Raw genomic sequence first — 25,186 nt, forward strand, 5'->3', positions numbered from 1 at the left:
AACAAAACAAGTTTCGCAACAAACGTCAAACGTCAAATTACAGCAACTAGTGTTGCGCGGTTCCTTTTATATCGATTCTAAAATAAATGAATCGATTTTAAGAATGGATTGCACAATAAGAAATTACAGTTGTAAAAGGTTTAGTTTCCATAATTAGTCTAGTTCAAAAAAGACAAACTGTGCCTTATTATGAAAGATGCAAGTCTTACTTAAAATAGTTGTAAAAAATATCAGTTAGATATGAGGAGTCAATGATATTAGATGGATATCATTATATATGGGACAAGCTGTCCATTGCCCAGAAAACCTACCTCTCTGGATACGCCCAAATGGAAGTACATATATAAAGGCATAGTTAAATTAGAAACTTTAAGTATTTTATATATTTTTATGCCTAAAACAGATAAGATTTAAATAGTTCTAGGCATAACAGAAAAAAATGAATCTTAACCGTGGTAATCCAGTTGGAAGAACGCTTAACTCTGATTGTGACTGTATGAAATCCCAGGATTCGAACCTGCGACCACACGGGCCTAAACCAACAATATTTGAACTTGTTTTCGAATTAATGTTTGGATTCTAAATTAATATCACGTGTTAAGCGGTGTTGGAAAACATGCATCGTGAGGAAATCCACATTTCCAAGAAATGTTTCGGAGGTAGATAAATGACTCTGCCGAGAAGATAAGCAGCTGCTCAGTTTTATGTTTTTATACGCTCTCAGTCCAGCGCAGCGTACCTAGTCATGATAAATCTAAAGATTACCAAATTGACCAAATTGGAGATGTCCTTACAAAAGGTTCAGTACGATCTACACTGAGTCGGCATGCGTGTATGAAACGATTGATGAATGTGGAGGAAGCAAGTGTGTTGGGACCAGTCAGTCAGTTAGTCTCTGCTTACCCTGTCAATAAATTTTATTTTGAAACATCCTTATACAGGATTTTACACACGTACTTTGGCGTACACACACATGAGTCTAGTACACAGACTAGTGTAATAGGATTTTTATATTACGTTTCAAGAAAGTAAATTACCCACAAGAAATTATTGTTATAAAATTTGTTGAAAACTACCTATCGCCTAATTAATATGAGTAGTAAGATAAAATTTTTATATGAAGTTAAATGCGAAGAACTGGTTTACAATAATCAGCGAGCGCAAATGTCCTCTAAATTTACGCGTGATTTTGTATCCGTAATTGTCCCATAATTATTATGGCATTGTAAAAGTAATCTGCACTGCACTGCGATGGTAAACCGGCTCCCAAGCGAACGGCCGAGTACTATCCAACGTACGGCAACAGTATTAGAAGGCCGCTACTCGCGGATAGCGGCCTCACCGCGGATTCATACAAAATAACATAAAATCGATTAAAAAATGTATGATAATATCGATTGAAAAAAAAATTCGATACGAAACTACGTGGACGTCAACTATTATGAATTTCTAACTTTTTTCGCGGCATTCTAATTGCTAAGCGGACAAGTTAAAACGTTACAAGTAGCACGTGCTTCTTTCGGAAATTATGCCTGTTACAAATTAGTAGGGTTATAGAAGTTTGACAGTTATTGAAAAATATTATTGTGACGTGACGTTTCGAAACTTTTTTCGATGATTTTTCATTAGTTTTTATGTATTTACTTATTTATATAATTAAAAATGTGATTAATAACGAAAATGGGAGTCAAAATTGCGGAAATTGAATGTGAAAATAGTGGATCCGCGATTTGGAGCGAGATATCCGGTTAGCTAACCAGAGGTATTGCAATTTTAATTTCTGCTTTTTGTACATAGTTGTTTGAATGTGATTTATTTCGACCATTCTCGCCATGGGACTTTATATTTTCCGATAAGTCTTTTTATCCCGGAAAAGTCCACTTATTATTATGCACTTAGAATGCCAAATTTCTTAATAGGAACTAAATAGTACTTTGAAAAAAGTGTGCAGTCGAGTAAATAAACGCTATAAATGAACCATATCCATCGAAGCCGTGTTAGCAAAAAAAATTTGCAATTTCCTGTGGTTTTGTGTGTGATAATTCTGTAATTATAACTTAATTGCTCATTTACTTTGTACAAATTGTTTCAATGGATTGGTTTTAGTAATCAATCCTTAAACAGTTATTGAAAGAAAAGAAGTTATAATATCTCTGCCCGGCTGGGAGTGAAGACAGTAAGGATATTTTCGCACTACTTATCGTGTGGGTTGTGAGGTGGAATACCAACCTCATCAACTCTGGTGTCGGGGTTATTACTGAGCCGCTAAAGGCCCCTGATATGGCTCATGTAACGACTACATACGGTCACCCCTTATATAATGTAAATATAATATAATGCATCAGATTATGTATATAATTTCCTATATTGTATATAATTACCTATATTCTCTCTCTCTATTTAAGAGCTGCGCTCTTGTCGGTGGAGTAACCGCCATTCCTCTCTTCTTCCCGCCAAAACCTTCACCTCCCGATACGACACGACCTGCACCTTCTCTTTTATTTGTTTCATAAATGTTATCCTAGGTCTACCCCTTCCTCTCTTCCCTTCAAGTTTTCCTTCTATAATGTTTGTTATAAATGAATCGTGTCGTATCAGGTGGCCAATCATATTTCCTCTCCGGTTCTCTATAGTCTTCAATATGGTTCTCTTTTCTTCAACTCTTTCCAGCACTTTTTCATTTGACACCATTTCAGTCCAGCTTATACCCTCCATCCTTCGCCAACACCACATCTCAAACGCTTCCAATCTCTCTCTACCTACTACCTATATTGCTTGTCTTTATTTTGATCAGTATAATATTTATTTTATTTTGTTTATAACACTTCATAAATTACACATAGATTACAATAATGGGTGGAAGATGTGTAGTGGCTGGGTGTAATAAAAAGTTTCATCATTTAAACCCAAAAACAAAGATAACAGGTGCATATATCTGTTATCCATGAAATTAGAATGTTAAATGAAGGAAAATGTTTACAACGCCATCTACACTTATTTTTTTTAAGGAATGTAGGGTGGGAATTCCTTTAGTGGAGAAATAAACATTTTTTTTTATTGTACATTACAATATAGTAATTATTACTATGTTTATTAACTTTTATTTTTATTGTTACAGATAAAACCATGACAAAACGAATTTGACTGCCACAAAAATAAAGATCTTCATTAATAATGTGATAATCATTAATAAAAAATAAAAAAGTCTTACATAAATAGTATTTTTAGGCCAGTATTAGTTTTAAATAAGTGATTTATTAAAAAAAAAAAACTACCATAATGTGTTCAACTGATTTCGGACTTTTTGTAAGTATTTTTTTTTATTTATTTACACACTAAAACAAATTAAGATAAACTAATAACTTATTCAATAAATTATCAACTCTATAAATGAAGCAAAGTTACACTATGGTACCCTAGCGGCCATAAGAGAAATATGGGTAGGCAATTTAAAAGGTGGGCCGACGAAATAATGTCAATGGCTGGAAACACTTAAGACCTGGACCAGATTCGTAGATAACAAAAAATAATGGAGAGAAACGGGACAGGCTTTTGCCCGATGGCACACAGATTAGTTATTGTAGATCGTAGATTAAGGAAAAACTTTAAAATGTAACTTCTATATCTGAAAAAAGGCTACAAATAAATAACTCATTGGAGCGACTCCGGCATCACTTTTTTTTTTTTTTTGTCCCTTTTTTGCGCGCAATCTATCACCCTTGGATAATAAGCACTTCTTGTGGTGTATAGGTATCATTATAGGTAAGCGACCAGTGTCGCTTCCTATTTTGGGCCTTAGTTGGCTAGATCCTGCGGCAGCCTCCTTTTTAGTCTTAGTTGTGTGTGCTCATCCATGAGCGGCCTGGCCAGTATATGTAGGATGGGCTGTAGTATTTAGTAATTTGTTACATACATACATACATACATAAACTCACGCCCGTAATCCCTAATGGGGTGGGCAGAGCCACAAGTAATCAAAGACAACTTGCAGCCACTGTTGATACGAAGTCCAAAGATGGATATGATGAACCTTATGGTGATAAGGGATCAGCCTATCGCCCATAACATTAGTCCATCATGTTAGAGGACACAATCCCTCTGTCGGTTTTTACGACATGCCCGGGAAGAGAAGCAGCTGAACGTGTTCTATGTTTTTTATATGCTCCCAGAACAGCATAGAAGCAATGCAAAGCATGTTTGTAATTTGTTAACAACAAAATAAAGTAAAAATGAACACCAGAAAAGTTAGATACTTTTTTTTTTCTTTACAGTTACATAAACCAGCTCTGAATGCATATCGCTCGAAGAGTACTTAATGGTTTACATGGTAAGTTTTTTTTTTTATTGTATACCTATTTTTTTTCCTAGATCTTTTTAGTCGACTAGTCAATTAGTAGGCCTTAGAAAGCCAATAGTCAGACGAATGAACGAATTAACACTTTGGCCACTTTGGCCTTTGGTCATGGTTCTATACAAGACCATTAACCCGGCCCCAGGGGGGACAGAGTCATCTTCTCTGCCCTCCACTGGGGCAATTCCTGTTCGGCGCGTCCTTGCTGCGGGGGGAGGCCTCTTACTTCAGTAGGCCGGAGTGTGATGATGGCTGAGTTCGAATAGGGACCTACGGGGTATAACGAAGAACCCTTGCCCAGGAATAGGGGTGAAGACCTCAACGGTTGCGTAGGCGAAGATGGGAGCCATCGGTACGGCAATGCAGGACGAAAGGGGCGAGTCACAGGGACTGTAACCTGGAACCTGACAGAGGGCAGCAGTAACTGTCAGTACTATTCAGAGGCGGAGGACAGGAGTCCTAGTAGGGCTTTGTAATAGACTACTCTGGGCGCCATCCCACTGGCGTCAGACAGAGTACTGCGGGGCGGAAGGCAAGAGGGAAACCAATGCTCTATTTTTCCCTAAAAAAGTAGCATGGAAAACGCTGCACCGACAACAGCGTAATCTACTTTTATCGTAACTTCTAAATGTTTGCCGCTTCTAAGTGTTTTTAACGGCCTCCGCGGTCCAGTGGTTCAGCGTTGGGCTCACGATCCGTCCCCACCGGGATTCGAACCCGGGACCTCCGGATCGTGAGCCTAACGCTCAACCACTGGACCACAGAGGCCGCTGGTAATATCCTTGATATTGTTTTGAATTCTTGACCCAGTGTTGAGTTCAAGTACCATTTGAAATACCAACTAATAACTAATTAACCATTAAGGTTCATTAAGTATTTTATTGCCTTCATCACGCAACGCGTCGAAATTCGGCAACGCACTAAAGTCGAAGATGTAGGTATACGAATCGCTAGGCTTAAGTGGAGATGGGCAGGACACTTGGCAAGACGGGAAGACAATGGACTAAGGCTGTCACTGAATGGTGGCCAAGGGATGGTCTTCTTCTTCTATCGTGTGGATTGTGAGGTGAATTACCAGCCTCATCAACCCTGGTGTCAGGGTAATTACTGAGCCGCCATAGGCCCCTGACATGGCTCATGTAACGACTACGTACTTACATCAGCAAGTAATAACCGGGACCAACGGCTTAACGTGCCTTCCGAAGCACGGATCATCTTACCTACAATGGACTAAGGCTGTCACTGAATGGTGGCCAAGGGGTGGTATGCGATATCGAGGCAGACCACCAGCCCAGTCGGGTGACATTGAGAGGTATGCCGGAAAGCAACGGATGAGACTTGCACAGGACCGGAATGGATGGCGTGAAAGAGAGGAGGCCTATACCCAGCAGTGGGTGGATACAGGCTGAGTAAATAAATTTACGTGGTGGTTCGGACTGCCCGGAGATGGTGACGCAGCTGGTGAGACTGTACGTCCCCAACGTGCCCACACACAACCTGCGGCCGCGCAGCCACCCGCTGCTGGCCATGTCGGCGGCGCGCACTGTGGCGCGCACACACTCGCCACTCCTCCGTGCCGTGCACATGCTTAATGCACTCCTTGCATCAGCACCAGAGTGTGTTCTGTTTGTGAGTGAGTGGACGTATGTGTGTCGCGAGTGTCTGAGGTTCTGCGAGAAGATGAATGATGTGTGAAAATTAAATATGTTTTTATATTGTTTAAACTTAAGTTTCATATGTTTTTTATTATACTGTTTATATTGAAAGTTTCACGGCGCATTGGCGCTTCTGCACTGTAAAGTCGCGAAATGTAAATAAATAAATAGATAGATGAGGTCGGTGGCGCAGCGGTAAACGCGCTCGGCCGGTCATAGGATGGGTGACCACAAAAAAAAGTTTTCATCTCGAGCTCCTCCGTGCTTCGGAAGGCACGTTAAGCCGTTGGTCCCGGCTGCATTAGCAGTCGTTAATAACCACCAATCCGCACAGGGCCCGCGTGGTGGTTTAAGGCCCGATCTCCCTATCCATCCATAGGGAAGGCCCGTGCCCCAGCAGTGGGGACGTTAATGGGCTGATGATGATGATGATTCTATACTTACTGGTTTCGTGTTAACAGTTCAACTGTTAAATAATAATGTTACGCCGCTAATCAACCTTGACAAGTGAATGAATCGTGCCATAATGATGGTCCGCCATTATGACGTGAATCATGTTGAACTCAAAACACAGAAACCTAAACTGGTTGCGTTTTTTTCTTATGGTTTAGTGTGTCTGTCAGGTCATAATATTCATATTCGAACCAGCGAATCCAGCACGACCTAAACCAATGATTTTTAAATTCATGATTAGGTAACTGATACAGTCTTGAACAATAATAATATAATGTACCCACTTTAGGACTCTGTCGCACTAACATATTTGACATTTACTGAGACTTACAGTTCAATTTGTCAAAAAAGTTAATGTGACATGGTACCAAAGTATATATTAATGCTCGTGACCGTATAGCCAGGGAAAAGAAGCTGCAAGAAAAAGCTCGGTACAGGGCCCAGACGTTCTTTTAAAAAAATAATCATAAAATATTTTTATACAATTGAGAAATTTAGCTGCCTAATATCAGATACATAATGAGAAAAAACATCAATTAGTCCCGAAAACTTTTAGGTAAAATTCGTATTTACAATCGAAAATAAAATAAAAAATATAATAATTTCATCATCCCCATAGCCTTGAGCCCAACGCTCAACGACTGAACTACTGAGGTTGAGTCTATCGTGTGTGCAATCTAGTCCATCGAGACAGTAAAGATCGTGATGCGGCAGGCGAGGTCGCTCCGTCTGCAGTAAGTTACACGAATATCAATTAAAAAATGATATTGTAGAAAAATTTAAAATACATACATACATACATAAACTCACGCCCGTAATCCCTAATGGGGTGGGCAGAGCCACAAGTAATCAAAGACAACTTGCAGCCACTGTTGATACGAAGTCCAAAGATGGATATGATGAACCTTATGGCGATAAGGGATCAGCCTATCGCCCATAACATTAGTCCATCATGTTAGAGGACACAAACCCTCTGTCGGTTTTTACGACATGCCCGGGAAGAGAAGCAGCTGAACGTGTTCTATGTTTTTTATATGCTCCCAGAACAGCATAGAATATAAATATTTAAAATCGATGTGAGTAATCGTTACATGAGCCATGTCAGGGGCCTTTGGCGGCTCAATCATAACCCTGACACCAGGGTTGATGAGGCTGGTATTCCCCCTTACAACGCACACGATAAGAAGAAGAAGCGATGTAATTGTAGAATTTCCAATATCGATACTATCGATACTATTTGGGGGCTTCGAATATAATCGATTATTAATCGATATACAGTCGATTATTGGGCTACGTTCATCATCATCTCCCATTAATCATCATCATCATCATCATGGTCCGCTTATCTAACCTGATGATTTGACAGGTCCGGCTTTTCACATAAAAAAAAAATATGAAAATAGTCACTTCTATTTAATTATGTCTAATAGAACCTTCCCCGGATGCCCTCTAAACTAGGACAAATCCGGGGAAACCCGGACGGATGGCAACCCTACCATAGCGGTATGTTTATCTTTACGAAATACGCCAATGAGTATATTGGAGGGAGCCTCGTTTGATGGTCATCGGCCATATATCTCGGTGCGAGGACCGTCACCACCGCAGTATCTGTAGCGTGAGAACCTAGCCTTTGCTTTCACTAGACGGACACCGCCAGTTGCGTGCTTGAAATTCGCACGTTTATCTATAGTTTTGTTTATGTGAGCCGTGTTGGTAGAACGCCTCTTGCTTTGACGTCGCGGGTTCGAACCAACACAGGCCTAAACAAATGCTTGTTGAATTTGTTTCCAATTCAAAATTCAAAAATATCCTTCATTCATTAGGTAACATAGTCACACTTTGATCGTCAATTTTTACATAACGAACGTCTCATCCGCCTAAAACTACTGCAGCTTCTCACAACCTGTACAGCCGGGGAAAAGAAGCTGCAAGAAAAACCTCGGCACAGACGACGTTCTTCGTTCGACGTTCTAGACGTTCTTTAAAAAAATAAAAATAAACATAAAATGTTGTTATACAATTGAGTAATTTATCTGCCTAATATCAGTTCTTAGACAGTTAATCCCATGCATTCATATCTTCTAAATAATCACTAACTTTATAATAACCTTTTTTGTAAAGTTTCTGTTTAACTACTGTCTTAAAACAGTTGAAAGGCAAATTCTGAATGTCAAGGAATCTTATTGTAAAAACGTATACATTGCCCCTTAAAAGATTTAGTGATCTTATGTAATCGACTGAATTCAATATCACGTGCTCAGCGGTGAAGGAAAACATCGTGAGGAAACCCACATTCCGGAAAAATGGTTTCGGAGGTATGTGACCTAACCTGTATTGGGCTTGGTTTTCCTTGGTTGGAAGGTCAGACAGGCTTCTGTAAAAAACCGGACCTGTGAAATCGTCAGGTTAGGTAAGCAGACCATGTGAAAAACTGGATAATGCTTGATGACATGACTATGTATGGTCCACGACCTCTGCCTACCCCTTATGTTATGTTTTATGCCGATTTTAACAGCAAATATAAACAACTATATAGAGGAGCTCGGTGGCGCAGCGGTTAACGCGCTCGGTCTGCGATTGTTGAAGTTAAGCAACTTTCGCAAACGCCGGTCGTAGGATAGGTGACCACAAAAAAATATTTCATCTCGAACTCCTCCGTGCTTCGGGAGGCACGTTAAGCCGTTGGTCCCGGCTGCATTAGCAGTCGTTAATAACCATCAATCTGCACTGGGCCCGCGTGATGGTTTAAGGCCCGATCTCCCTATCCATCCATAGGGAAGGCCCGTGCCCCAGCAGTGGGGACGTTAATGGGCTGATGGTGATGATGAACAACTATAATATATCGAACAGTAAGCAGAAGCAAGGACGCAAACCATCGCCACTAAAGCGTATCGTGGGAACTATTGCACTTACTTTCACTGAACGTAGTAACGGGATTTAACATGCCTAAATGTCCCAATGGGGCGGGCAGAGCGACATGCAGTCAGGCGACAACTTGCAGCCACTTTTGAGACAAACAAACAACACAAACTCACGACTATATCCCAATTGGGGTAGTCAGAAAGAAAGTCTAGTATATGCACCTACTCTTCCCGCCAAGTAGTTAATGCCACCTGCGGCAAATCTACAATAAGTCACGTCAAAAAAAAGCACCAAAATAGCTAAAAAAAACCCTCCTCGAACTCCTCGCCAGCTATGCTTAAATCCCATGTAATACTTAGGGGCCATCATTTACCAGGGACAAATTCGGGAAACCACGTGATATCTATGATTCAAACTCATGTTTTTATATTTTATTTCTTTTAAGAACGTCTAGGGCCCTGTGCCGAGGTTTTTCTTGCAGCTTCTTTTCCCCGGTTGTACAGGTTGTGAGAAGCTGCAGTAGTTTTAGGCGGATGACACGTTCGTTATGTAAAAAATGACGATTCAAAGTGTAACTATGTTACCTATTGAATTGGGATTTGTACACGACTATATCCCAATTGGGGTAGTCAGAGGTACATCCATCGCAAGATGAACGAAGTACCCACACCTCACCGAGCTTTCTAGTTAAGAACCAAAATTAAATTTTGTATTACCTATATTTTTTTGTTGCAGGAGGATAGAGAGGGCGCGAGGCGTCGGCTAGGCGCTGTGCTGCCCACTAATATGGAGGTACAAACTTTTTTTTATAATTTTATAATATAAATGGCAGTGATTTCCGTCTTGCCTTCCGCCCCGCAGTACGGTCACGAGTATATGTATACTCTTTGAAACCATGTAACATTAACTTTTTTAATAAATTAAACCGTAAGTCTCATTAAATGTCAAATATGATAGTGCGACAGGGTTCCAAAGTGGGTACATGATATTGCTCGTGACTGTACTCTTTCTGACGCGAATGGGATGGCGCCCAGAGTAATCCAGTCGAGTGTATTTACCCTTCTTCTATCGTGTGGGTTGTGAGGTGGATTACCAACCTCATCAACCCTGGTGTCAGGGTTATTACTGAGCCGCCAAAGGCACCTGACATGACTCATGTAACGACTACTTACTTACATCAGTAAGTAGTAACCGGGACCAACGGCTTAACGTGCATTCCGAAGCACGTGCATCCCCTAGCCAAGTCTCTGCCGCATCCGTCACACAATGCAGCTCGGCTATGCCACCTGGGAACCGGTGTAGAGGGCACTCGTTCACTATGTGAGATAGGGTTTGATATGGCGGGCGGGCAGAGAGGAATGGCGGTTACTCCACCGACAAGAGCGCAGCTCTTAAATAGAGAGAGAGATGGCGGGCTGGCAGATGAAGGAAGATCTAGAAGGACGAATTGGAGATGTCCATAGAAAAGATTCAGTACGATCTACTCTGAACCGGCGTGCGTGTATGAAACGATTGATGGATGCGGAGGAAGCCAGAGAAGTATGTCAGGATCGAAGCGAATGGAATTCCTTAGTCTCTGCTTACCCCGGTGGGGAATAGGCGTGGGTTTATGTATGTATGTATCGAGTCGAAAGCAGTATATAAAATGAAGGTAGGGCTGGCAGAGGAGGACCTAGAAGAACGTGACCAAGTTGGAGATGTCCTTAGAAAAGGTTCAGTACGATCTACTCTGAACGATTGATGAATGCTGAGGAAGCCAGAGAAGTGTGTCAGGATCGAAGCGAATGGAATTCTATAGTCTCTGCTCACCCCGGTGGGGAATAGGCGTGAGTTTATATATGTTACACTTCCCCAAGTGTGAATCGACCCTAACGACATTGCAAAACCATTGTGCTGTTCGAGTTTCGAATTCGACCGTTACCGTCCAATTTGACGCGCATTTGAATATGGAACGGGGATCTATTCAAGATCTACGAGATCTATTTAATTGATCCATTGATTTGTCACTTATCTAACGTCAGTTACCCAATGTAGAAAGTGAGGTTATGGTGGTACTGCTTGTGTCAAGTGAAGTAAAGTAAAGTAAAATCTTTATTTCCTCAACAAATAATAAAACACATGGATACATAAATATATACAAAAATACAATATTTGTAGAGGCTGGAGCCTAAACTAGGATACCCTGTGTTTTAGGACTCCAGGCCTCCACCCCCAAAAAGTCATGGTCAAGAAAAAATAACAAAATATAAAAAAATAAAGTTTTTTTTTTTAAATTGTTAGACTAAATCATAAAATATTTCTTAAAAAGAAAATATCAAATCTATAAATGCTTGTGTGTGTGTGTGTGTGTGTGTGTGTGTGTGTGTGTGTGTGTGTGTGTGTGTAACGACATACAGGGAGTTGGTGACATCGTAACGAATACTGAGGGGGATGATTCAGACCATGATTCTGGGTTAATATCAAGTGGAATTTTCCGTCCGAAAATAAAAAAATAAAAAAATTAAAATTCGTCACGTCACGTCATCTTTCGAGATGACTTGGACGCTTGCATTACAAATTAGTAATAGTTTTTTTCACCGAGTTAGTGACGAAACACAGTTCTACGTTAGATGTCTGTGGCGTTAAAGCATAGATATCATGATCACATTAGTGTCTTGATTTTAATACTTAGGGGCTAAACCAGTGATTCTACCATCTGTTCTCTGTCAAACCTTACCAGACGCTTGCCCGAGGGACTGGCTGGAGTAAAAAGAAAAATGGAAAGAGGAAGGGGAGGCCTTTGCCCAGCAGTAGGATCTTGTAGATTAGGTTTTTTTTTTATAGAGGGGTAGATGCCTTATGCATACCCAGTCGCTCGAACGACTGGGTTATGTGGGTCTCGCGCCCACTAAAACCCCCTCTGCTCTACAGTCTGCAGACACAATGGTCCGCACTTTTGTTAGTTTACAATACCTAATTTTGTTAGTTTACTTAATTAATTGCTCCTAAATCTATTCCTTAATACTATGCTCGTTTTTTTTTTGTATTTTCTTAAATTTTTTTTTGTTGTTTGTTTGTTTTTTTTTATGCAAATATTATTTTTTTTTTTTTTTCCCTTCTATTTACTTTATTTTATTTATGTAGATTAGGTTAGGTTAGGTTAGGTTAGAGGGATGATAGCCGGCAGGGAGCCCTTGGCAGTATGTCACCACTGCGCCTGCAGTGACGACACAGCCGACCACACGCTGGGGGTCTGTCCAGCGTGGGCGCAACAACGAGCAGCGCTTGTCACAGAGGTTGGAGGCGACCTCTCGCTGCCAGCTGTGGTCATGGCCATGGTTGGCAGCAAGAGAGCCTGGGACGCGATGGTCTCCTTCTGCGAGGACGTGGTGGCGCAGAAGGAGGCAGCGGAGCGGACAAGAGAGGACGACCCCCTCTCTGCTCCTATCCGACGCAGAAGAACTGGGCGGAGAAGGGGGGTATTTGCTCGCCAACTCTTGCCCGGTTAGCCCTTGGGCGACGGGAGCGGGGAAATCCCGTCGCTCAATCCATCAAGGGCTGTGGAGGCTGTGATCTGCCGTGTGTTCCCGGCAGATCACATAATATCGGAGATCAGGATGGACTGCTCCTCCCATCCTGAACCCAGGGAGAGTCCGAATCGGACGGCGCCGACGGGTGCACGGAAGAGTGTGCCAACGTCCCCGGACACCCGCCAATCGGCGAACGGAGTGGAACACCGAGGAGTTTTAGTGAGTAGGAGTCTCACATAACCCAGTCGCTTTCCCCGGGCGGCTGGGTATCCATGACGGATTTCTCCTCGTAAAAAAAAAAAAAAAAAAAAAAGGTTAGAGGGATGATTCAGACCATGACTCAATGAATCAATTCTTTTTCTATCGTGTGGGTTGTGAGGTGAAATACTAACCTCATCAACACTGGTGTCAGATTTATTATTGAGCCGCCCAAGGCCCCTGACGTGGTACAATCAGTTATCGATAAAATTAAATTATGCCCCTAATGGTCTAATGGCATAATCTGTAACACTTTCGAAATGTTCAAATATCGTTTGTCATGTCTGGTTACATGTTGCTTAACAGACTAACCAATTATGATTGTGTGGACGGTCTCTGTGGTCCAGTGGTTGAGCGATGTGCTCGCGATCCCGGAGGTCTCGGGTTCGATTCCCGGTGGGGACAAATCACAAAAATCACTTTGCGATCCCTAGTCTGGTTAGGACATTACAGGCTGATCACCTGATTGTCCAAAAAGTAAGATGATCCGTGCTTCGGAAGGCACGTTAAGCCGTTGGACCCGGTTATTACTGATGTAAGTACGTAGTCGTTACATGAGTCATGTCAGGGGCCTTTGGCGGCTCAATAGTAACCGTGATACCAGGGTTGACAGGGTTAGTAATCACCTCACAACCCACACGATAGAAGAAGAAGATTGTGTTTAAACTGTTAATTATTTTTGTTAAAGGATTTATTACACTATCTGTATGTGTATGTCTGTATGTTATCTTTATTGAAATACTAGCGGCCGCCCGTGACTTCGTCCGCGTGGATTTCGGTTTCCGCGGTAATATTATCTCTTTTTTTATTGTTATAGCCTGTGTGTTATTCTGATGTATAAGCTACATTATTGTAAAGTTTCATTAAAATCCATTCAATAGTTTTTGCGTGAAAGAGTAACAAACATCCAAACTGAGTTTCACATTTATAATATTAGTAAGATTATCATTAATAATAATTAATTGGGGCCAGGGTTGATGGGGTTGGTAATCCACCTCACAACCCACACGATAGAAGTAGACTAATGATGATTCAGACCATGATTCTAAGTTAATGTCAAGTTGAATTCTCCGTCGCAAAATTTACGATATAATATTTTTTTTTTTATTTTTTTTTAATTCTATACTTTTGCGACTGAATATTCCACTTGATAACTACTCAAAACAGTGGTCTGAATCATCCCTCAAAGTTTTCGTTACGATCTCACTAACTAACACCGTGTATAGTAGTTAAGGTACTGGGCGTATCCTGAAGATGTAAGCAGCATTCCTCTCACAGATGCCTCGGTTACGACACTGGCCGCGCCTATAGCCGTGCTATGTACGGTCACGAGCATTAATATGTATACACTTTGGTACCATGTCACATTAACTTTTTTGACAAATTAAACCGTAAGTCTCATTGAATGTCAAATATGATAGTGCGACAGAGTCCTAAAGTGGGTACATGATATTGCTCACGACTGTACTATACTATTTCACACTAATGACCGCTATAGAATAAAGAAACAGCCTCCGTGGTCTAGTGGTTAGAGCGTTGGGCTCACGATCTGGAGGTCCGGGTTCGATTCCCGATGGGGAAATTGTCAAATTCAAATTCAAAAATATCTTTATTCAGTAGGTAACATAGTTACACTTTGAATCGTCAATTTTTTCATAACGAACGTCTCGTCCGCCTAAAACTACTGCAGCTTCTCACAACCTGTATAGCCGGGGAAAAGAAGCTGCAAGAAAAACCTCGGCACAGGGCCCTAGACGTTCTTTAAAAAAAAAAAAACATAAAATATTGGTATACAATTGAGTAATTTAGCTGCGTAATATCAGTTCTCAGACAGTTAATCCCATGCATTCATACCTTCTAAATATATAATAACCTTTTTTGTAAAGTTTTTGTTTAACGACTGTCTTAAAACAGTCATTACAATACCGACAGTACAGACATGTATTGTCGGTATTGTAATGACTTTCCAATCGGCATTCCCCATAAACACGATAGATGGCGTTGTTAAGTTTTTTCTTCTCACTGTGCTGGGTACGGCTCAGTATTTGACAGGGCGACTGTGAAATAGTGGGGTACACGGGCGTGGCTTCGCATCACGACACGGGTTGCACAACCGGCCAAGTGGTGTGGTTTTAGTGTTAGCGGTAAACGAGGGAAAATTTCAGTACCTCTTATTAAAAACTATATTTTAATTAAAGCACATAATAACGGGTTCTTACCGCGTTTAAATGGGGATATGAGACTCCCGATATTTCGACACTGTTGCAAGTGCCATGATCACGGGATGACTGATGAGATTGGAGTGGAGTAGGTAGATCCATATTTTTCTACGGGCAGATATATCTGTCTACCCTCTTTCTTTGCCGCTTGTTTATGTTTTTGATATCGGAATGTTCGGAACCATCTGAACTCGCACCAAACTCACTACGACAAACCGCACTCACTGTGTCCTCGCGTTTTTTCACCACATTAGGCTCGTTATTATGTGCTTTAATTATGATAATAACCGCGTAAACTTAAAACAATGTAAAAACTATATTTTGCCAATAAACCTTAGCCTATGTGACTAAACATAACTGGCGAGAGTGTGTATATGTCGTGGCCAGATCTTAGAATTGATCATTTCATGATGTCTGCTATTGAATGTGTTCATCTAGTTATTAAATACCTTGTAATGTATGATGTAATTGTTCAATTTTCCATATCGATTAGGTAAATTTTGAACCTAAGAAATTAATCGACTATTCGCTTTATTATTACACCACATAGCATGGACACCGCCTGCATTAACGATATGGCCAAACGTTGATTGAAATATCATTAAAACGTTGACGTTTCAACGATATGGTCAAGTTAAGTTGGCTATTTCATGAAATAGGACCATTTCATGTAACCTGTATTGGGCTGGTTTTTCGCGGGTTGGAAGGTTAGATAGGCAGTCGCTTCTGTAAAAAAACCGGACCTGTCAAATCTTCAGGTTAGGTTTGTTAGCGACGCGCTCTTATAGTTTTCTATTTTGTTTGCAATAAATACATTTGAATTTGAATTTTATAACATGTACCTATGTAGGATGTGATGTGAAAGCGGTGTGTCGGAAATCCTTTGTCTCCGCCTACCTCATATGGGAGGTAGCCGCAATCTTATATATTTTTTATGAGATGATGCTAGTTAGGAATAAATTTTTTGATGTGTGCCTTCTATATTCGCTAACTGTATGTAACCAGTCTGCGGCGAACCTCGAGCGATGCCTCACGCGCTACTGCATTGTACCTTTTCTTTGTGTTCGGTCAATAAACGTGCCCAATGGCTCAAATTAGCTTCCAAACGTTTTTTCGATTCTGCTCCGCACCACCCAAATCCTCTGGTAGTTGCGGCTTCCGAGTACATTCCGCTTAGGGACGGTACTGAAAAGTATCGGCGCCCGAAGGACGTAATATACGATCCCGACGACCCGATTACTCTAGCCATAGAGGCAGCCAATCAGCTCGCGACACCAAACACTTCAGAGCCCCGATACCGACCCCGCCGGCGTGGTCGACGATGTCCCTCATTCAGCGCTTATCGCTATCGACCCACTAGGGTCGATTAATTCTTTCAAATATTTTTCCTCTCAGACGACGCCCTGTGCCTAGGTTCGCGCCCAACTGGGCACCCTCATGCCTGTTGTCTTAAACGTTGTACCGGGTGAGAGCCTTCAGCGCTCCCCATTTGTCCGGCCAAGTAGTTAATGCCATCTGCGGCAAATCTACAATAAGTCACAATAAAAAAAAATAAAAGAAAATAATAAAAAACAAAAGGTCAATAAACGTTTTTGTGCATTAAAATACTTAGGCGTTTTCTATGAACTGCACCCCAGACCCTAACAGGTTAGCGGACCCTGTGAGAAACGGGATAATGCTAAGCAGGTGATGAAGAATAAAAACGCTACTATTACGCATAGGGATGTACCCTTTCTTATAATATTGCAAGCACACACGGGTATGCCTCACGAAGATTCACTAGTTACATTAAATTGTTTTAAACTTTCTTACGTAAGTTCAGGTCACTGTTTAGACATTATGTGGCATGGTTATATAGGTATACAGGATACCTATATGTTAGTGACATCGTAACGAAAACTTTGAGGGATGATTCAGACCATGATTCTGAGGTAATATCAAATGGAATTTTCCGTTGCAAAAGTATGAAATAAAACCACTTAAGTTTCTATTAATTTTCCGACAAGAAACTCCACTTAAATTATTAATAATCATCCCTCTCAGTATTCGTTACGATGTCACTAACAACCCTTACAAGTACATACGGTAGCCATACAAGTGGGTATGGGTGTTAGTGACACCGTAACGAATACTGAGTGGGATGATTCAGACCATTATTCTGAGTTAATATCAAGTGGAATTTTCCATCATTAAAGTATAGAATTGAAAATAATTTAAAGAATCTAAAATAAAGAATAAAATAAAGAAAAAAACATAATAAAGAATATTAAATCATGAATTTATATACAGCCTGTTAGTGACATCGTAACGAACAAGCATAATATTTATGGAACACACGTCAATGTTAAGCACAAATCTAAAACAACCGTCTAAAAATTTTCTATTGGCCAACAACCCGCCAGAATCATGTTGACAGCACACGTCAAACGGTTTGCATACTAGCGAGATACCTCTGTGATTCGTCCGGGTTATTCATTCATTTAAGTACTCATTCTTCCTAAAATTAAGAGCTGTCAATCGTCCGTCCCTTTCCTTTTTGGCGAATAAGAAAATGACAGGTATAACTCGAAGTAAAATTAGGAGGTGTCTGCAGGAATCGGGGCCATTGTGTGCACAGTTATGAGCAATATAATGTAATACAAACTGGATTTAAAAAAAAAAGAAAAGAAAGGAAAACATGAAACAGTAGGACTAGGGCCCTGTGCTGGGAGGTTTTCTGGCCACGTCTTTCCCTCAGCGTTACAGATTCCGATGTGGTAGTAGTATTACAGCTAGTTACATAATATGTAATTTAATTTTTTGACGTTCAAAAAGCGCTAACTTTGTAAGCCAATTTTGAAAAATAAATATTTTTGAATTTTTTTTTGATTTTTTTTGCTTTAGGGCTCTGTCGCACTAACATATTTGACATTTAGTGCGACTTACAGTTCAATTTGTCAAAAAAGTTAATGTGACACGGTACCAAAGTGTATACATATTAATGCTCGTGACCGTACTTATAATTGTTTGTTGCAGGCGTGCGAGCACCCGGTTCAGCTGGAGCCTGTAGACCTCAGCGTGAAGCGACCGTCTACTCCGAGAAGGCGGCATCGCGGTGGTAAGGACATATTTATCTATCTATTTAAATTATCATCATCTCCATCATCATCCCGTTTTGCTCAGGGTCCTCTAACCTAACCTGAAGATTTGACAGTTCCGGGTTAAAAAAAAAAGGGTAACTTGGACCCAGGATGTTAGTAACAATGATTTCTTACTCAATAATATTCGTATTACATAGATACACAATACACACACATCTTCTTCTAAATATATAAAAAGAGAAACTGACTGACTGACATATCAACGCACAGTCTAAACGGCTAAACGTACGCACTTGAAATTTGGAAGGGACGTAGCTTAGGTACCGTAGAGGTGCACTAAGAAAGGAATTCCCGGAATTCCCACGGGAACGGGAAATAGCGGGAAAATCCTTTTGTAAGAAAAATCTAAACCGCTTAAGTTAGAAATTTGGCATGCAGGTACCTTAGTTAACTTAAAGCTTAGTTGCAACAGGATATTCCAAAATTCCCACGGAAACGGGAGTTAACGGGAAGAAACATTTGTATTAAAAAATCTAAACTGCATAAGTTAGATGCTTGAAATTTGATATGCACTCCCACACACACAAAGATAACACGTCACGCGGACGAAGTCGCGGGCAAAAGCTAGTACACAATAAAAATAAAACATTTATTTACTGCTCCTGTACAAGTGACTTATGGAGCAATGAGTCATGTACGGATAGTCCAGCCTTCTTACAATCATGCTCAGGATACTGTTGGGGCTGGCGCGGATCCTACGAGTCAGTGATGTGCATCGTTTATGCATTGTGCTGTAGAAGCAGTCGACTCGCGCCTCAGCGAACATCCCTGACGCGCAGAAGCGACTGCCTGTCTGACGTTCCAACCCGCGAAGGGAAAACTTACCCGATACAGGTTAGGTCACATACCTCCGAAATTGCGTTTCTCGGGAATGTGGGTTCCCGACGTTGTCCTTCACCGCTGAGCACGTGAAAATCATTTATGATTCAAACAAATTCGACAATCATTGGTTTGGGCCTGTGCTGGATTCGAACCTGCGACATCAAAGTGAGAGGCAAGCGTTCTACCACCTGGGCTACCAATGCCGTTCTACACGTGGTCATCATCATCATCACCAGCCCATTAACGTCCCCACTGCTGGGGCACGGGCCTTTCCTATGGATGGATAGGGAGATCGGGCCTTGAACCACCACGCGGGCCCAGTGCGGATTGGTGGTTATTAACGACTGCTAATGCAGCCGGGACCAACGGCTTAACGTGGTATTATTCCTTATTCTATGCGGCCAAGCCAAGTTAGGCAAAGCAACATAATCAGCACAGACACGCCTCTCTAATGCAGTCAGCAAGGTCGCGCTCACGGATCCCATCTGCCGGACATCTATATTTATTGCACCAGGAAGTGTGGCATGGTATTAAAACCAGGTATGCTCAACCCTCAATTCTCAATTCAATTCTCAATTATTTATTGCATTCCATGTAGTATAATGGGGTGTTACATAGGCATATGAACTATAACATGGACCCTGTTGACCATGACCCTACAACGGCCTCTGTGGTCCAGTGGTTGAGCGTTGGACTCACGATCCGGAGGCCCCGGGTTCGAATCCCGGTGAGGACATATATCACAAAATTCACTTTGTGATCCTTAGTTTGGTTAGGACATTACACATTAAGTGGTTTAGATTTTTCATACAAAAGGATTTTCCCGCTAATTCCCGTTCCCGTGAGAATTTCGGGAATTCCTTTCTTAGTGCACCTCTACGGGACCTAAGCTACGTCCCTTCCAAATTTCAAGTGCCTACGTTTAGCCGTTTAGGCTGTGCGTTGATATGTCAGTCAGTGAGTCAGTCAGTTTCTCCTTTTATATATATTTAGATTTAAGCATAAACCTTTCGTAATGTTCATTAATATTACGAAGCATGAACAGCATAGTTGACATTTCGCGACCTTCTAATCGAATAAATGAAATATTCCAAAAAGACCACACTGTCAGACGGAACTAAAGTAGATCGTACATTCTAGGTGTTCTGACCTTCATCACGATTAGAGAGGCGCATCTGATGCGCTCGCGCAACGTACCAGGTGATGCGTTTGTATAAAGTTTATATATATTATTTATTTGGTTGATTGAGGGGAGGCCTGTGCCCAGCAGTGGGACGTATATAGGCTGGTTATGTTATGTATATTATTTATTTATAAATTACTGTGCTCCTGTGATACATAGGTTCGCAGCTTCTCGCAGCACTGGACAAACGGCCTCCGTCGTTGATCTCACGATCCGGAGGTCCCGGGTTCGAATCCCGGTGGGGACATATCACAAAAATCACTTTGTGATCCCTAGTTTGGTTAGGAAATTACAGGCTAATCACCTGATTGTCCAAAAAGTAAGATGATCCGTGCTTCGGAAGGCACGTAAAGCCGATGGTCCCGGTTACTACTTACTCAACTACTGGACCGACCGGCCGTCCGTTTTGCCATGAAAGACGAAGAAACAGACAGATTTTCCAATTTATATTATTTTTAGTACGGTTGTGTCTCTTTGGGTGCTAGTACTGCACAACAGTAACATTAGAGAGTTGGTGGAGCATGTTACCTAGTTGTAACTATATATAAAGTTTGTTCGCCGGTCGGTTCCCCTAGTTCCATTAACATGTAGCACGCCCGTTTTAGATATCTGACCGAGATTTTAGTGATGGCAACACACAGATGAAAATGTATCGATACAACAATACTTTTCACTCTCTTTATTTAAGAGCTGCGCTCTTATCGGTGGAGTAATCGCCATTACTCCATAGATAGGGCGTGTAGAACGGTGGTTGCCCCAATCGCCTTCCGTTCCGCAGTACACCGACCAATTTCTCAATCGGTGATGTTCTAGCTAGAGCCCTACCAGAATCCATTTCCTCGGCCTCCAACCAGTACTGATACCGCTGCTGCCCGGCATCAGGGGTGCGCTTTTGAAGTAGCGGCGCCAACTCGCTACGTCACAAGAACGTCATAGAACCTAAGTAGCATTTTATAGGTTAGCCCGTCCCAGTAAACTATTCACTAAACACACACAACACAACACACACACACAATTTTTATTCCAATTCAAAAATATCTTTATTCAGTAGGTAACATAGTTACACTTTGAATCGTCAATTTTTACATAACGAACGTCTCATCCGCCTAAAACTACTGCAGCTTCTCACAACCTGTATAGCCGGCACACAACACAACACACACACACACACACACACACACACACACACACTACTGACACTACTTCATCCTATCCAAATTCCTTTCTCCATAAACGTTTCCTAAGTTTTTATCCTCTACATTATTGGCAAATAATAATATCTATCTAAAAATGCAAGTCGCATGTCGCCAGACAAAGAAAAAAAAAACACTACTTAGCACCGTGGTATAATAAAACCAGTAGGGCTAACTTGCTCAACGTGATAAAATTTTGTCACGGTCATTTTATCGATTATAACGATATAATTATGTCGTTTTGTCAATTGGTGCTAATATGTGAACCCAAATAAGTCATGTCGTTGGGATTCTCTCAAAATGCATAAATGGTTTTGTCATAATTTTAATTATCATAATACTTTTCGCATAACGTTTTTAAGCATAATAGTACTTTCCCATAATAACATCTAAGAATACTGGTTTGTTAGGTATAACTTATTTTTGGCCTAATATTTGTTGGTATTTTGATTCGCATATAAATAGGTATCCATAATTCTTTTTTAGAATAAAAGTGTTTTGTCATAATTTTTACTTGTGACCAATGGGTGCAAGTTCGGTTCCGGGGTTCAAAATGGCGGAACCACAGTGACTAGAGTTTTTTTTTTACTAAATTGTGTGATTTCTATAAAATGTCTATATTTAATAATGGTTTAATTAAGTAATAGAAAAAGATTTTGTGTATGTAAATAAACTTCAGAAACTGCCACATTGTCGTCTTGTAGAAATTCGACCGTGTAAAATACAGTCGATGTCGTGATATCGATACCAAGCGCATCACTATTGCTAAGTGTGTCGTGCGCGGAAGATGGTCTAGGCACGTTAGCCACGTATAGACACACTAATACAGTTCCTAGGTCTTATATTTTATTGCCTAGATACATAAACCGGCAAAAGGCAAATATTGAGAGTTATTGAGGACAGAAGAGGCAAGATGATTGGAAACTTAATAAGACACGACGAAATTATTAAAAGCATCATAGAAGGGAAGCTACAAGGAAAGAGAGGAAGGGGAAGACCAAGAAGAGCTTAAATGGAACGGATTAAAGAGAAGGCGAACGTCGTGTCTTATAGGGAGAAAGAATTGGCCTTTAATAGACAAGAATGGAGAATGCTACACCGACAAGAGCGTGGCTCTTAAATTAGTAATGACATAAAACTGACACTCCGGCGCGCTATGGCGCCTCAATAAGGAATACTACGTCTAGAACGGCAACTCTCCGCTCTCCAACAGCGGCTTAACGGCCTCTGCGGTCCAGTGATTGAGCGTTAGACTCACGATCCGGAGGCCCCGGGTTCGAATTCCGGTGGGGACATATCACAAAAATCACTTTGTGATCCCTAGTTTGGTTAGGACATTGCAGGCTGATCACCTGATTGTCCGAAAGTAAGACGATCCGTGCTTCGGAAGGCACGTTAAGCCGTTCGTCCCGGTTACTATTTACTGATGTAAGTACGTAGTCGTTACATGAGCCGTATCAGGGGCTTTTGGCGGCTCAATAGTAACTTTGACCCTGGTTGATGAGGTTGGTAATCCAAAGAAGAACATACTCCAAAGCGCTAACAAGCGAAATGGGAAAAGGCTGCCTTATTGGCAAAAGCAGTCCCTACCAGACCACATTTGTGTATCTTTACCATTTAGGCAGTGAAAGGAATTCACAGCGTAATGACAATTTCTTTAAGCATTTAAAGCTACTTAGCACATCATAAAAATAATACACGCTAAAAATACTTACTTTGGTTTAAGTGCTCTGCTTAAAGAGATCGCGATTAAAATAATTATCGTGCTTATGTTTTTAACACGTTGACAGTTGTTTTGGCTTCCTTGTAGGTCCCGCATATTACTTCAATTTTTATACGTCCTGTTAAAAACGTAAATAATAAGTGGAACACCCGCTTTTGGTACGTACGATGAAAGTGAAGGAAGCAAGAGAAGTGTGTCAGGATCGCAAATCGTCCCTTAGCTTACAACACCGCTTAAGTCATTTTTACCAACTTTACAGGAGACGAAAAAAAATGTCTTATTTAAAATATCTGTATATTTTTTTATTGCTACTTAATACATACTCTAGTTAGCGGTTAATAAATAATTATTTATACTTATTTTGACGATTTACTTTATTTTAACCTTTATTTTCTTCATCCAATGGCATTAAAATGTAAAAACCGCCAATTTTCGACTTGAGTGTGTTGTAAGCTAAGGGACGAAATGGAATTCTATAGTCTCTGCTTACCCCGGTGGGAAATTTATTTATTTATTTTTCTTTATTAAGGAAACAAACAGCTTACACAATAGATACTTAAAGATATAAACATTGTAATTAAACACATTAGACCAAAGCAGTTTCCACCGATGTATCTAACATATATTATATTCCGTTGCAAATTGCGGTGAACTAGTCTATAAACTATATTAAGTTATCCTGTTAGGCCCAAGAATTAAATTAATAGGTACAAAAAGAAACCTCTGTAAACAATCCATCTATATCTAAGCTTTCATTATATGGGTCGTTCTTCTTTTTTATCGACAATAAAAAGACATTTTCTCGATTTATCGGATTTAACATCTTTAAAATTATAACGGCAATAAATATTTTAAAACATCATATAAAGATGTGTCTGTAGAGGACTATTTAGTGGTTCTCTTTATCTTGGTAACATACTTTTCTTTGCAGGCGCATTCCAAAAAATATTGTGACAGAGTGGCCCTTTTCATCGGAGACAGCATTTCAATTTACCACTCTGTCACATAATTTTGTGAAAAACGATCAAGCTACGTTAATAACTAATTGAGGAACCGATTAGTATTTTGCTTGTATTTTGAGTATAATAAGATAACTATATTTTTGGACAATCAAAACATGAAATAAAATTCTAAAACATAACTTATCAGAAGCAGAACGAAGGACAGATCATTGTCGATAAAAAAGAAGAACAACCCACATATCTATCTATTACATAGGCGTGAGTTTATGTATGTATGTTTCACTTTCTTATGTCTAATTATAAGCCAACATAACACCACAGCATAACAACATAACTTACATACATACATAAACCCACGCCTATTTCCCACCGGGGTTAGCAGAGACTATAGAATTCCATTTGCTTCGATCCTGACACACTTCTCTTGCTTCCTCCACATTCATCAATCGCTTCATACACGCACGCCGGTTCAGAGTAGATCGTATTGAACCTTTTCTAAGGACATCTCCAATTTGGTCATCGTAAGTCCTTCTCGGTCTTCCTCTGCCAGCCCTACCATCAACTTTCGCTTTAGATACCGCTTTTGCAATTCTATTATCCTTCATCCGCTGTACGTGTCCAAACCAACCTAACATTCCCTTCTCAATCCTAGTCACTATATCGTCTTTTACACCACATCTCTGTCTTATCACACTGTTTCTCACTCTATCACTCAACTTCACACCGCAGATGCTACGCAAAGACCTCATTTCTACGGCATTGATCCTACTTTCATGCTTCTTCTGTCATACCCAACATCCACTACCGTACTTCAGCGTAGGGACAAGCACAACAACATAACCAATACTTTATTGCA

At 40.6% G+C, this 25,186-nt stretch overlaps 1 protein-coding gene across 3 annotated transcripts in view; it reads left to right on the forward strand.

Annotated features, from left to right (window-relative positions):
* The first annotated feature begins 1,322 nt into the window (after positions 1-1,322).
* Positions 1,323-25,186, forward strand: part of LOC126381506 (Krueppel-like factor 8) — a 37,014-nt gene continuing 13,150 nt past the window's right edge. For 2 of the 3 annotated variants that reach the window (XM_050030992.1, XM_050030994.1), the window contains exons 1-4: positions 1,323-1,762; positions 3,119-3,306; positions 10,057-10,113; positions 18,323-18,404. In XM_050030992.1, the coding sequence (XP_049886949.1) occupies positions 3,280-3,306; positions 10,057-10,113; positions 18,323-18,404 (166 nt within the window). In that variant the 5' untranslated portion in view covers positions 1,323-1,762; positions 3,119-3,279. Of the gene's footprint in view, positions 1,763-3,118; positions 3,307-4,271; positions 4,328-10,056; positions 10,114-18,322; positions 18,405-25,186 lie in introns of all 3 variants that reach the window. The other variant, XM_050030993.1, reaches the window with a different exon arrangement.

Source organism: Pectinophora gossypiella, unplaced genomic scaffold, assembly GCF_024362695.1.
Source record: "Pectinophora gossypiella unplaced genomic scaffold, ilPecGoss1.1 Pgos_58, whole genome shotgun sequence".
In the NCBI taxonomy this organism is placed as follows: domain Eukaryota; kingdom Metazoa; phylum Arthropoda; class Insecta; order Lepidoptera; family Gelechiidae; genus Pectinophora; species Pectinophora gossypiella.